Genomic DNA, 15,509 nt, shown 5'->3' with positions numbered 1-15,509 from the left:
GACATCATTTAGATGTTCACTACCTTGATGATGCTCTTCATGATGTAGATTTCCTTCTGGCTGACGCCGCGGAACTGCACCTCAGTAAGACATAGCCGACCCCCACGGAAAAGGAAGGCATGTCGCTCCTGAATGCGACCCTTCAAGTCCGTGACGAGCACCTTGCCCTGAAGCAAGTACCGCCAGCATCAAGTAAGCAATCAGGCAATTAGCAGTTCATGATAGGACTCCCTTCCCGTCTAACGACGGCGTAAGGACTATCATGAAAGCGAGCTATAGCAGGAATATCCTTCATATAGTGTACTGTGTCTCCCTTTTTTAGGAACACGAGTCACAGCGATAATGGACCGTTATGAAGTATTCGCTTTGACGATGTGATGATGAAACAATGTTTCGTACGTTGCATGATGAAAAACAGACAGATCTGCTAATGCGGTTACGATAGCTGTGATCCAATCAGACAACCTCTGACGGCTGAGAGGATTAGTGACAAAATTGGTAGACCTATGTGATGGGTATCCATTTTTCTGGGTCTTTCTCCTCGCTTACCTCCTTAAGTATTCTTCCGAATTTCTGAATGTTCCCTGAATATCCTTCCATCCTGTTAATGTAGTCGAGGTCGACTGACCGCTGAGGGATCGCTTGCATGAAGTCAAGCGCCCTCTGCAAATCGTTAAAGTCCTCGCCGGCTTTCGCGTTGCACTTAATCAACTCCTGAGTATAGAAAAAAAGTAAGATTGAAGTACGTAATAGTCAACTTTCTTTACAAATAAAATTTTTAACCTTGAACAAAAAGTGGTAATATAAAAAAATGCACCCGTGCGTGAGGTTCATATACTGCTACCTAACCTAAGCTGTAGGCTTATTCACTGACCTTAAGAATCAATTGGTAATCGTTGATGCGCTGCAATGGCAGCTTGAGATGTTCCTGAATGGTCTTCTCATCTCCAATTTTTTTCGAGAACCTTTCCAGATATTCACGCAGCTCGGGTTCGTCCTTAAGGAGCTGCTGTGCCTTATGCTCTTGCTCGACATATTTAACATGTTTGTCAAAATCGCGCTCCATTCGAAGCAACGTCGTACCCAGCTTCGTTGGCTCGCGAGCGTTGAACTTTATTCCAGTAATTAATTGGCTACAAACAATGAAATCAGCCGATCGGTCGTAACCACAGACAAATGATTATACTATATAACACACTGCTTCCTCTGTTTGATCTTAAATCATCGTCTTTCTTTTGTTTAATCTCACTTGAACATCTGCGTTCGAATTTACTTCACGTGTAGCTAACGAACAATAAATATGCTCCTCATTCTTCAGTTATGCTTTTTTTTTTTGTTATTTAGACGAATGTAATGAACAACAGGTTTCGAAAATGTCCTCTAAGGCTGCTTTGTATGTCCACGACATTTTTCCACTATGCAATTTCAACGACAAATATATAGCATGCTTATAGAATTCGTTATGATTTAGGTAATTGATAGAAGAATCAAAATTAGACTGTTGCCTCGGCTGTTCTTGCCGTTATCAGTGTGTGGTATCCCTTATATTAGTATTGGTATCTTTGTATGATATCAGGTGTTGTTCAGCTAAGCTACGCGTGTTGCTTACGTACTCGTTGTGGAAGTCGCAGATATCCTTGAAATTACAGAACAGTTGGTCTTTAAACTCGCGAAGTCTCTTGGGCATTGCGGGATTGTCCATTTCTTTCATGTAGTTGTTAACAACATAGAGCATATCTCGGGCAAAGTCCTCTTCTGTCTCAACCAGCTCCTTCACTAATGTTCTGTAAATAAAAAAACAACGGCCACAGAGATTGCAAAGGCGCAAATGGAAAATTTCGTTGACGGTAGCTTTCCTCTGTCTGGGAAGAGCGTCGTACATTTGACATTAGCAAACTTCCACCTTGCCTTCTTTACACCTAGCACAATAGAGCGTTCCGGGGTGGTAATCGTCGTTTCAGTTTCCTCGTAGAGAGACATAAAGCACTACAAGAACGAACCACTAATAGATCTCTATTCGACGAATAGAAAAATAGACGGGCCCGCCAGCACTATTATGATTCACTACATGATGGATGGGTGAAAAGTGACTGGTCACTACCTGTCGTGCACTCTACGGCTGCCATAAATCACCAAAGGTGTGCATATTGGGCACGCTTTATTGCCTTGAGCCTCAAACACAGAGCCACGATAACTAACATGCGAGCTTATTCGTTTCTCAGTTCTCGCAGTTAAGAAACGAGCTAAAGTTATTTAAAATATTACTAGAACAAATTTGCAGTTTCCTGCAACAGCATTTATGTTAGTGCAGGCACATAGTGAATAGTTAGCCCCTCTTTTCTCAAAACACAAAAAAAATATGTTTAAACGGAAATGTCGTCTACGAATTGTTCTGGATGGTTTTCTTACTTTCGAGGCTGACGGGGACGCTCCTTTTGTCTATTTATTTTTTTTAATCTGCGCTTTGGCGTGCAAACTCGGCCCTTGTGCTCTGCGTAGTCATAAACTACCTGTAACTCACTTCATCGCGGAATCCTTGCAAACCCAGCAGGCGCCTCTTTAATGAAGTTGACTGAGTTGAGTTTCAATCTTGTCGTCAGTTGTAAACTCTCATTTCTGTGGTCTTTACAAACCTATGGTATGGCTTCGTATAGCGGCGATTAACACACAACAAGCGAGAATACACATACTGATTGACAAACGGCGGAGCAGTTTTTTAAAAATGTTTTTTCACACCCACTCGTCAAGTTCGCATAACCGGTCGCTCATTCTCTCTTAGCGATAAAAATCGTATTGATAAATGAGTGATCTGTTAAGAGTCACTAAATTATACGCTAGAAGTATAGCACGAAAATTGTTACCAACCGAAATAATTGGAAAACGAGGACACTTAGCTCCATAAGAGATACGCAGAAACATATTGTGTAATACTTCAATAATTCAATAATAATTCAATGGACGTAGCATTGACTGATATATGAAATCTAAATGGTTCTACTTAATACACGACGATCAGTATTTGCAAACTTTAAATCAATTGAGTTATTGTCCATCACCTTCCCATAAACAAAGCAGAAAAATAGATGACATCAATGCTATCTCTCTTTTCTGTTCAGTATAATCGGTAAGGTACATAATTTAAACAGTCCCATCTCTAGCTACGAGACTCGAGACGCAACTGTGAGATACCATTATCACCTAATAAGCACTTATTTTCTATTATTAACTCGCTCAGCTACTGGTTAACGTTGACAAGCAAGGCCGTCAAACTAGCCTTAATATGGACACGATCGTTTGGTGCTCTATAGAGCCGACGAAGTAGGTGAATTCCATTTGAATTCGGTCTTGTCGAACGAAAAAATCAACCTGAGCACCACCTGTAACAGCGTTCCTCCTTGTTCCGATCAGAGACGGTTTCTACTATAATAATTTGTCGTCGGCTGACACCATAATAATGGATACTGTTACCAATCACTTCTCTCCTCGGTGACGGTGATTATAAAATTTAATCATAAACACTCCTTATCGTCATACCAGTGGTCACAAGCATATTTTTACGTACTATTAGTATCATTCGATCAGAGATTAATATTAATAGATACTTCACTGGAATTCTCGTTTCAAGCTAGAGGGGTCAGACACGAGGCAAGTACCATATTACCACATCCATTGACTATACCACCGAAATAATATTGTTATTCCATTGCTCAAAATAACTTTAGTTATAGAGAACAACTAACTTTCATGTTACATTAGACAACTTATTATAACAATATATATATATATATATTATAATATAAAATACGGTGAAGGTTCGGTGAGATTTGTGTAATGAAAAAATGAATTCGGGAGATACTTACTCCTTTCGAGTTAGATAAACTTCACTGATCTTCTTTTCCTGCATAGACGTAACACGTTCGGTTGTGGCGACAGCGCCTGCTGTTTTCTCCAAACAGTAGGAGCCGACCCAGCCCGACTGACCAGTGGACATCTTGAAGACCTTCCACTTGCGAGGTTTTCCGGTTTCGAGAACTTTGACCTCATCGCCTTCTTTGAGCACTAATCCATCTTCGTCGGTAGTAAGAGGTTTATAGTCGAGTATCGTCACGTAGATCGAACCCACAGGCTAATCGATTGAATATGAAAGGCCAAGTTAAATATTCACACAATACACAATAATACAGTACAATACTATACGATACTTAATAGTAATAGTTAAACATATCTGAAGATGAATATTCAGGTCATGAAACCTTAAAAATGTTTAGCTTTCGATGGCTATGATTTATTATTTACGGAGCAAGTACGTTAATCCGTTACAATGTTCTTTGTAGTTTAAGATCACGGCTTGGGCTGGTTTAAGAGCCTGAGTTCTAATGGTTTATCAGACTAGCTGAATCGGTCACTAATCATATACACGCGTCCCTTGCAAGAAAAAATGTTTACTCCATTACGGACAAATAGACACACAGATATATCTTGTTCCTTTGTAGCCCCACCACAAGAGGCACAGTTCATAGGTGTTTCCGCAGTTCTCTATCGGTGCTTGCGGTCAGTTTCCCTCTCTGACTATCCGAGTCGTCGAATTGTTGTTACGTTTGCGAGTTTCTGGTCTAGAGTGCTCGACGTTATAATGATGACCCAATTGCACAGGGGACTCACAATACGGTCATATTGTACCGCATATGTAAACCAAATTTATGCTCATTTATAGAGTTTGTTGTATCTTCGCCGGCGTGACGAACATGACGATACGACCCTATGTTTAATTGCTTCCTATTCTTATTAAACTGAAGCTTCTAACCTGCCTCGGGTCAAACCTTAGTGAATTGCACCACTAGAAAGCAAGACCACATTTGCCGTAGAACGACAAAGCTCTAGGATTGCATGATCTGCTCTCATCTTTTTTCTTTTAGCCAATTTATTTTATTAACGCGCAAGACGAGTAAGCTTCAGTGACAGTTGAATCGTTCGCATGTGGCCTTCGGCGAAAAGCGATAGCTTGTGTGGCAGGTCGCCAATATTTTCATCAGTGATCAAATACGCGTCTGGCCTATCGACAGTGTAAAACTGATTATCGATGGCTAAACGTTATAAGCGGAATTAACATAAATGTCATGTCGGGCAAACAACATTTGAAGATCATACGTACAAATCAATCCCACTTTCCAGACTTTGTTTGCCTGGTACAAAATTTATGCTGATTCCGTAAAGGACGCTGCATTCAGGCCACATGCGATCAGGTGCTGGTGCACTGCTATGACGTGAAAATAGAAGATTTATTTGAGCATCGCCTCACAGGCCTCCCCAAAACAGTCGTGACTCTTGACTTGCAAGATCCGAGACAAAAAAAACAAGTCCTTCACGACTATCGAGAAGTTGTGGTAATAACTAATAAATTTATACAATGTTATCGTAGGTGATAAAGTGGTTCTACTACTGTTCGACAAAATAGGCCTGAAGTACTAGGCTCTCCACAACAGTAGCACACTGACTTACACGTCCCTGTTCTTTTCAGATAACAAATGATGACACACGTGCATTAAATTTTTTTGAAAAAGACAGCTGAAAATTTGATTCAGGCACGTACAATTCCTACGACTCGTGTTTGATCTAATGGCACATCATGCGCTTTCTGCACGATGGCTTCTACTTAATCGATACGAGAGACTGCGTTTACCTATAGCTGTCGACCCTTTAACAATTCTATTCAAGCTGTTTGCAGAGTATCAGCATTGACAACCTTATGTTCACCGACCCATCGCCCGTTGCTGCGCTCGTCTCGTTTTTGCCTTGCCGTACCGTTTACATATAAATCTGTTCATTGTCACGGTCACAGAAGTCACGCAACAATAGCATTAGGTCTACCAACCAATCAGCTGTGGCCTGTCGCTTCGAACAGGTATTGTCCGATGGCCAGTTAGCGTGTTTGGCTTCTAGACAAATCAAGCACTGATTCCTCCCATTAGCTCTACCAAGCAGAGCTTCATTCGGCAAAGCAAAGGCCTATCTGTTTACTCCGATGGCAAGCTAGGAAGCGACGCTATTTGCCTAACGCTTCCGCGCTCGAAAGGTTAGCGTCGCAGATCAAACTAACACAATGTGACAGTAATTCTAGGAGATCATCGTCATTACAAGTAACAAGTAACCAAAAGAGAACAGGGTCGAACGAGAATAGTTTCAAGGCAAAACCCTAGAACAATGTTGGGTAGATGTTCGCTATACAGATCCAGTGTAGTTCGGTTCACTATTCCTCAACAGTGTTGGCACGGTTTTTGGGCCTTTACCGTATCAAACCCGGGTCACTCATTATATGTTCGTACGGTATCATGCTAGCTAGGTAAGAGCCAGTACATAGCGACTCGGAATAGTTGATTTAGGCCGAGGAGGAAGTTCATTGTTCCATCTAGGCACGATACAAAAAAAAATCACCAGCCAGACATTTCTGAAAAGGGTAGAAAGGAAAAAAACTACGCGTGATAGGCACTGGCATTGACCAGACGAGCTTCCTGCCGTTGTGATAACCGATAGTAGTCTTAGTCACCTGCGCGTGAACAGCCGGTCTACTGTGATTGCTGTTCACGATTCTAGAAGAGTAATCGTGAAGCTATTTGAAGTACGCAGAGATAAATCAGGCCGTACCGCACTCCGCTTATTGTTAGCGGAAACTAGTTAGTATTGTATAGCGAAATGATACAATACACGAAAAAAAAAACTGTCGCTGCCGCAGCCGCTATTCAAGCCTACATTTGGCAGAACCGGCATCTTTACTAAGAGATTACGCCCGAGTTGCTATGCTAGGTCAAAAGTAGCCCCGAAATGGTGGCTAATAAGATAGGTTGACAGGGCTTTCCCTCGTTTCTGTTGATAGACATATAATAATATATGTATTCGCAGTACTAGCACAATTAATCAGAACAATAGACAAATTAAGACATCTGCCCGTTATTGATCTGTAAGCTTGTTTATTTAATAATAATAATAATATTATATGATTAATAATATTGTTATTATTTATTATTATTATTATCATAATTATAATGAGTATATAAATTGACAATGCAACCCTTGTTGAGCGTTTCGATGATCATAGTAATAGCTCTAGTCACGCCGAGTACTTGAACGTGTTATGCTATTTTTCTCGCATCGTAATACATAGAGAAATCCTAACTTAATTACACGTCGCCTATAATACAGTTCCGCTAGTTACGCACGAGATAGCGTTCGGCGAACAGCACTGTAGGCTTTTGCTCAGACCTTTTTGTTCGGATTGCTCTTAGTCGTATATCGGATAAATGTCTGAAGTTTCATTAGCGTAGCTGAACGAGAGCGTTTAGTTGCAGGGAGTTGGCGATTTGCTATGTGAGCTGGGTGACGTTGGCGGGGATTCAAATCCGAGGCCCGAGTCGCAAGACGGAGCGGTGTCGTACGGTGATTTGCCCTCGAGTTTGAATGGCTCAATGTCCACCTCGGATTCGAAGCTCGTGTCCGATGGTTTATCTTCTGTTTCGAAAGTTTTCTTAGATGTGTTCTCAGATAGCACAAAACCGTACTCTTTCTCCTCCTCTTTGAGCCGACGATAGTCAAAACCAACGTCAAAAATTCGACTTTTATTCTTGACAAACTGCTGAAAGTATTTTTCATCGTCGATTTCCTCTTCGTACTTTTCCAGCAAGCCCATCTCGCGAAGCTTATTGAGAATCTCGACTTCACCCTCACAATAGCCGAACACGTTTTTCACACGTCGTACGGTGGGCACGTGCAGGCCGGCGATGAACTGCGTGATCACATCGTCGGCAGTAATATCTTTCGTGTTTGTAGGTGCACAGAATTGGCTGCTATCCGCCATCGTTTTCTGCTGTGCTTCAAACTCCTTCATCTCCTTGCAAGTTACCATCTTAAGTTTCACCTCGTATATGTCGTTATCCTGTTTGCCAAACATGTACAAATTGTCTGAAGCGTCCCTTTTTAGTGTATGAATACCACCGCGAATCATCACCTCGACCTCGTGAGGTATGAAGTAATCAAGAAATCGTGTATCCTCCTTGGTGATCTCAAGCAGCTCTTCTTTAGCAATTTTCGGCCTCTTACCTGGATCCAGCACAGGATAAATATATATATCACCAAGTAGAGCCCTATACTTTTTCTGCATTTTCACGTTAAAGTCGTATTCGCTCACCATCAGCTTAGTGCCATCTTCCTTGATGTACGGATATATAGGAATGCAGTCCTTGTTAATCTCCGATGCGCCAGCTACCCTATCTCGGATAACCATCGACGTTCGCCTGGGAATGTACGGTATGTAGCTATGGCTGGCGCGTCTTTGCAAGTTTGTCGGAACAGTCTGAGAAGTTGAGTCCGAGGCAGTATCCACGCAGACGCTTCTTTGTAGCCCTGCCATTGCCCTGGAGCGATGTGCCTTACTTCGCAGATCAGAGTTATCGAGGCTCGTTCAATTACTAGCTCTACTTATATTCTCAATAATTCGTTGTGTGGGTTTCCTCGTCTTTGTTGGAGTCCACTTTAAGAATCTGAGATTTGCTAGTGAACATCTTTTGTCGATAGTATATGCTTATGTAACGTTGGGCGGCTTTGCGAGGGTAAGCGCCTCCATGAAGACAGGGCAAGGGTTAACAACGTCCTTACCGCTTGCACTTGACATTACTAGCCTAGTTGTAACAGTGAGCACTGGGAAATTAGTCGAAGACTGTAGCCTTGCTTCTTGTAGACAACTAATGGTAATGCAGTGGAATGCAGGTGCCTGGTCGGGGTCTGCCACGCAAAGAAAGATGGGGTGTTGTCGTTATTGTTATCGAAGGTGACTATCAACCCATTGCTGAACAAAATTACCACCTCCCCAATAAAAAATGATAAAGCACGTCGCCTGGTGTTCCATGACGCAACCAAAGATCGTTTTGTCGTCGAATAAAGGATGCACTCGTTACAAAATACGAGCGTTAGGCGATTACGCTGGCTACTAGCTGATATCGCCCTAGCCCTCTTTGCTGGAGCGTCTTGAAACGTCAAGTACAATGAGACGTCAGGGCTTGTATAGTACTATATCTGCGTGAAACCCTAGATAACATAGCGGTTTTTATACTGGAAGCTGGTGCCGTACATTTTGATAGGCATTCCTTGAAGGCAAGGAAATCTGTCTACCAGCTAACGAATGGACACCAGCAAGATTGGCGACTTCGACTAGGCCGGTCTACGATCAGCAAAGATCGTTCATGATGATTTAAATAGTCGGTCGTTGAAGAATAAGCAATACGCTTTATCATTGTACACTTCATTCCTTTCGCTGAACTTGTGTTCTCATCAAAGAAAACTGGCGAGTTCCGTCATATCGTCAATTGCCCATTGTAAGCCATGAGAAGTTAGAGACTCGGTTATATAACGAGCGAGGCTTGCATACAATAATTAAGGAGGAATTTAGCCTAACGTACCGTGACTGTATCGTTTTCCGATTAGTTACAACCTCGCTGTATCGTAAAACGAACCCTTTTTAGAATAAAGCCAATTCACTTTGAAGACCTGGCTTGCACGAGTTTGAATTTTCGGATTCACCTAAACCGCAGACTGTTTATGTCACAAATTTTTCATCTTTGCGGCGGCTTCGGATGTTCTTAGTTTATTGTACATTGCATCATTAGCCCTGATTCTAGGCAGTAACTACGTCTCGCTGAAGGCAGGATGTCACAATAGCGTCATTAGCCAGATTAACAGTGGTTCTTTTCTGGCAATCGTCAACATTATTAAGTAAGAGATTTTAAGCGGTATTTTGGTAGGTAGAGCTTGTTGCATCTGGTACAGGTGCTAAACGAAACAATGTGCCGGAATAGTTCTCACCGTAATAGTGACAAAGTACCTGTTCTGCTATATCGCCTTAGAAGATCGCCGTGCAAGATTCGATCCTCATTGAAGCTATGCTATTGTCATTTTGATGAGCTAGAGAACGTGACCTGGTCAACTGCTAACGTAACAAAAAGAGTCTGCTACTGGTCGGTCACTTAACTATACGGCACACCATTTAGACTTTCAATTCGACTTAATTTTTCAAACGTCGCTTAATCAGACTATATTCGAAGGTCGAATTGGCAATTTCTGACAATATTCTCGCAGCTCTGTCAACTGCCCCGATGGAAAGTACTTGAGGAGATGGTCCTGTGCAGCAGATCTAATCCTCCAATAATACAGTATTCCTTGTATCAAGGCGATATTCGAGCAAAAACGACGAATGAAGGCGTACGTTTATTTGTCGCCTAGCTCTGTGTAGAGCTATAAGACGCCTCTAGATCAGTGGGAGCATACAACCAACTGATTCGCCCTATATTGTAATTCGCTGCCTTGCTGAGGGGATCAGCTGGTCCCTTCCTGGTTAGCTGCACAATTTATACCAAAAAGATAATGACGATACGCAAGGCTAACAGATGCACGCGACGATGTGTCTATTCAGCTCATGTAATTGTAGTGGTTCGCGGACCTGCTACCTAGGGAGTTCCTAACGTAAATATCTTCAAACGACTGGCCGAGGAATGCACTAGGTGTGAATTTGATGGCAATAACGGACAGCGATCTTTTTGTGTGTCGTTGAAAGCCGCAGATACGAACTAGTCTAGTCTCAGCAAGGGTTTACAAGGGAAGGCCACGTAAGTAAAAATATGCGCTTTTTGAGAGACTTTAAGAATTGCATCTAACGTTTCCTCAAATCATCTGAACATTACCCTGATTACCTGCTGATTTATCTAGATAGACAAGGACACTACACGAAAATCGTCCATTAAATTGTGATCATTCTTTGCGTCCAATAGAGATATGATTGAATGGCTATGTTGTAGCTACTATTTGCCCGTTCTGTTATTAGATCATTTTTCGTCTTTTTCTTTTGCATCACTATGGCAAATCTCAGCCTGACAATATGCGTCGCCTGAGACGGCGAGGTCTGAGGTGTGTCGAGACAAGCACTTCAAATATCGCCATTGTTTTCAATCATAGCTAACCTCTATCATATGCAGCGATGCGTCAAGCCAGCAGGCGGTGGCATAGCAACTATTAGTAGCGTGCCAAACCTGAGGGACGTGGCTTACCTTCACTTGAACGCATTGTCAAAAAGATACTACGCTGCTGTTATCTCAACGGCAGCATGAGATTTCCTTGTTTTTCATTGTAATTAGCTTTAGCGCTCGGTATAGGAATATATATTCCTACGCCAAACTACGCATATGCATAATTGACGCATCTGCAAGGCGGCAGCCAGGCATTTCCGGTGCAATGAAGAGACTTGCACTTACACGCGCGATTACTGAGGTGTTTCTCACCCTCAAGAACCAAATGCGTGCTGAAAAGTCTAGCACTGCGATGCAACGTGTGCTGTAGAGCGAAGTTGTATATATATATATTTCTTTTATATAAACGAATGTATTATATATACATTCTATATGTGTCAGTTTTTCAAACATAAGTTCAATTGTTGGTCTATCTTGTTGAAGGCGAAAAGCAATTAACGTATACAGGAAGTTATGTAGTAATACAGCAGTGGTGCTAGAGCACGTCCTGAGGATGCTCTTTATTCAAAAAAGCAAAGTTAGGCCTTGAAGAAATAGGTTCTGCGCGACCACGGTGAAACATTTCCGGTAACTAATCGAGAAATCGAAGTCGTTCTTCTTTAGAAGCTCTTTGCCCACCACTCACTTATCTGCTAACTTAATTGACGAAAGCCTTGTGGATTTTACTTAGTCGTTTAAAATTTTAAACAAGTTAGCTTACAGCCAATAAGCGCCCGCAATGATAGAGTATCTTAACATGGTTGCCTAAGCTAAAAAAAAATCAGTTACTAAAAGATAGCCTAGAACATTATGCTGGCCAATCAGTAATTACTTACGATTGCGTAGAGAATTCCGATAGTTGTCTATAGTAAACTAAGTATGGCCTAAATCATGTGGAATGCGTTACCCATAACTGAACAGAGTACGGTTGTATATGTACATATGTATGACTAAACAACATACTGTTCTCCTATACTTGACTGTTTATAAAATACAACCTATAGACGTTCGGACTGAATGCATCATCTTCCTTGGTCCAACCAACTTTAATTATCACGTCTCATTATCTATTTTAGGGCTCATTATCTCTTTAAACGCGATCATCCTAACACTATTTCCATATTGGACTATTATTGTTTACCTGTTGTTACTTGAAAATCGAATTCTCCCCCGACAAAAACATTTCCGCAAATCTTATTGGTAATCTATAATTATTCGTGGCGCTCATGTCGAATAACCGAGCTCTAATTCAGTTAGACTTCATGTTAACCTCATCAACAGTAGTAACGGCAGAAGCAGCGCTGCTGCTATTGACTAGCCCTTAAATCAAATAGCTAAATGTATCGAGCGTACGCGTTAATAGCTCAACCTTTCATCATCAACCACTTAACCGAAGGCTCTCAGCCACCAGAAGAAATTAATGAAAAAAGAAGCCTGCCCGAATGATTCACTTGAAATACGAATTACTGCTGTTCTATAACAATTTGGCTTGTCGCTGCTAGATGATGGGATATACTAAGACAATTACGTTAGCTAACTAGAACCCAAAGGCTGTACTCGGTGTGACGGTTTTGAGGTTCTACGATGAGCTACCGAGTCACCAATATTAAAAGCCTAAATTATTGGAACACCTGTCTTTTCCCTAGATTCACTTCCGAGTTCACACCTGTAATAATGGGCACCGCGCCATTGATGCATTTGTACCGACAGCGTGCCAATAGCCAAGCCAGTCTGCAACAAGCTCGTCTGCAACAAGCTCGTCTGCTATTGCGCAAACTTTTAAAAAGCTAGCATCCGGCAGCGACATGGTCGCTTCGTGTTTTGACGGCGAGAACGATCGTTTTGCTAAGACACCTGCTAAAAAATCTGATAGAGTTGTATAAATGGACGTTGTGAATAGCGAAAGTAACCGATTCGGTGAGCTAATCAGCGCGTGCAATGCGGGACCAATTACCGCTATCGATGTACACTGCTTTACCTGATTCGTTGAGACACATAGAAACAGTAAGCTGGCTCCGCACACTGGCGAAAATGTCAGCAGGATGCCATGTTAGGATAGATACGTGCTTTAGAACGATTTGCATATGGCGTGATGATTCGCAGCGGGCAATGTTCTATCCGGCAAGCCTTTCCTACACGTGCACGATACTGTGATCGTCGGTCGGCCACTTAACGGCAGCACGAACATGTACTGAACAAAGCGCTCTTGATCATACACGGCACGGATAAATAATTACCTTGTGACTATAGCGAAAATTCAAATAGGGGTATCTTGCTGTCATGTAGAAATTTACCGACAAATCTGTCAAGCTAGAACTGAAAGTCAAATAAATTTTTGTGCGTCTAGATAAGCCTTCGTCTCGCAGCTATTACATAATGCGGTGTGAGATAATAGGCTTTGAAGTGGGTTCAATTCACATTAAGAGTATATACCAAATCGACAGAGTAGCTTCGGTAGCAAACTAGACTTGTGTTTAGAAGAGCATGGTAGTAGTGGCCCCTATTTGCGTTTTTCTTTTTGGTTTCAAGGAGCAGCTTCCAATTTCTTCATTAGTTTACAACTGTACTCAGCCGTAATAAAGTTAAGTCACTATTGGCCTCTGGTGAACCTGCAGTGCAGAGAATGTAACTATGGGCACCGACGTGTATTGTGGGAGCCACACCAACCCATTTTGTGTATTGGTCATCGCCGTATGAAAAACTTTCTTTGACCCAAATATCTGTGCGGAACGTTTCTGACAAAGAGCACAGCGTTCTTCGCAAAAACAGGCCAAGAAGGGCCACTGCCTCTCTTGGCTCAAGGGCGGAGAGAGACGATACGCTCCTCCAGAAACAAAGGTGTAGCCTTTCGATACGGCCGAGCCCGAAAGCTGCTCGGGTAAACCGTGTCGTTTAAGTAAACATCTATATTCGGTCGTATCGTCTTGTTTGCGTTTTATCTCTGGCTAGTAATGCTCGCTGTCTAATGTGACGCTGAGACTCACCCGTTATAAATCCGGATGTATTCAGATCTTTAGTTACATTACATATTTTGCATTTTATAAAAGTGTTCGAAGATACCGACATGAATTTAGAAAATCATTCGCATAGAGAATTTTCAGCTTAGCTTCTATTTTGCGTACGAACCCTCACGGTTTTTTAGGGCAACTAGGAAATAGAAAGTTTAGGTTACAAGAAGTTGTGGAATTCGCTTGTGGAGAGCTTTTTCGGATGGCAAAGGTTTTTAATTACGGAAGTTGACGTCATTGCGGCACACGGCCAGGCTGATTTTAATACTCTATTTGGCAAAAACGTTTTTATTGGTACTGCATATTCCATGTTAAAATGCCTGATCATCTCTATGCTTGCAAATGACGTGGATATATTTTCGTCACGTAGAGACGCAGCTGCTTAGCAATGCGGTGCAAATCTGTCTTCGTCAGTTCCATATTATTGCGCGATAGCATGAAAAACTTGACAATGTATTGAACAAAACTTTCGTCAATAAATGGCGTGTTACTGTGTGACGAAATAAATACAGCAATATCGCAGCGCAATGAATGCACAATAGTTTTTTTTACAGTGGAGTTTCAAGATTTAATAAATAGCGACGATGTACCATACAATGTGTGTGACGTAAGGGAAGTCATTTTTCATATCTTCATATAATAAATGTAAAAGTAATTAATATTTTTCAAGAGCCTTAAAAATACCACGTCATCTTCGAAAGCAATCTATCTGCTATACGCAAGCCAATATTTCAGTTAGTTGTCCTAGGTTTAAAAAGCACAAGCTGTCCTCCCTTAGTTGTTACCTGAGCAGACGTCACTAGTGTCCTAATGTTTAAGGGTGGACAAAATTCATGCCGTCCGTGAAAAAAAGGTTCTGCTTAAGTGCCAATAAAGGCCAATACTGGCAGCTCGGTTGAGTTGTGCATGCAGCGCAATATCACTTCGGCCGAGTTATTGTGTCCGTGCTTCTTCATGAAGGTTTCCCGTGAAAATGTCACCGAACGAAAGCGTTCGAACTAACGAACCTCTACTTCAAAATCTTTGTGAATAATCAACGCAGCTCTGATATTTTCATTTAAAACCTCGTAAAATTATACCTTGCTCTTGGTGGTATAAAACACTTGACGAATAATTATTGAAATAGTTATTTCATTGTTATAAATAAAGTAGCTGAAGTAATCAATCTTGGTTAAGTTCTGTTTTTTGGCAGTTATTTTTTCAAGCTCCTCAAGATCAGACCTCATATTCAATGTCGAAAAATTAGACACTGAATAATCATCCGTAAATGCTAGGGGGGTTAAACGCCATTTCATTCAGTGCAGAACATCCAGGTCGAAAGCATCATCGAACATATTTGGTAAGGGCTAAATCTGCTAAGAGATAGGATTCGGACGTCCACCAAGATACGTACACCGATACAGATAATTTATCGTACGTAGCCGTGTATGAATAGTGTAAGGCAACTCAAGGTCGT

At 41.6% G+C, this 15,509-nt stretch overlaps 1 protein-coding gene across 12 annotated transcripts in view; it reads right to left on the bottom strand.

The window, feature by feature from the left end:
* LOC111272779 (protein Obscurin) overlaps nt 1-15,509 on the bottom strand; it is a 91,841-nt gene that overhangs the window by 45,028 nt on the left and 31,304 nt on the right. For 11 of the 12 annotated variants that reach the window (XM_022854405.2, XM_086973397.1, XM_086973407.1 and 8 more), the window contains 5 exons: nt 3,861-4,126; nt 1,614-1,784; nt 875-1,133; nt 550-714; nt 24-167 (listed from right to left, as the gene is read on the bottom strand). In XM_022854405.2, the coding sequence (XP_022710140.2) occupies nt 24-167; nt 550-714; nt 875-1,133; nt 1,614-1,784; nt 3,861-4,126 (1,005 nt within the window). The remainder of the gene's footprint in view (nt 1-23; nt 168-549; nt 715-874; nt 1,134-1,613; nt 1,785-3,860; nt 4,127-15,509) is intronic. The other variant, XM_086973403.1, reaches the window with a different exon arrangement.

Source organism: Varroa jacobsoni, unplaced genomic scaffold (genome assembly GCF_002532875.2).
Source record: "Varroa jacobsoni isolate VJ856 unplaced genomic scaffold, vjacob_1.0 scaffold_192, whole genome shotgun sequence".
Lineage (NCBI taxonomy): Eukaryota > Metazoa > Arthropoda > Arachnida > Mesostigmata > Varroidae > Varroa > Varroa jacobsoni.
This window is presented reverse-complemented; position numbering and strand designations above follow the sequence as displayed.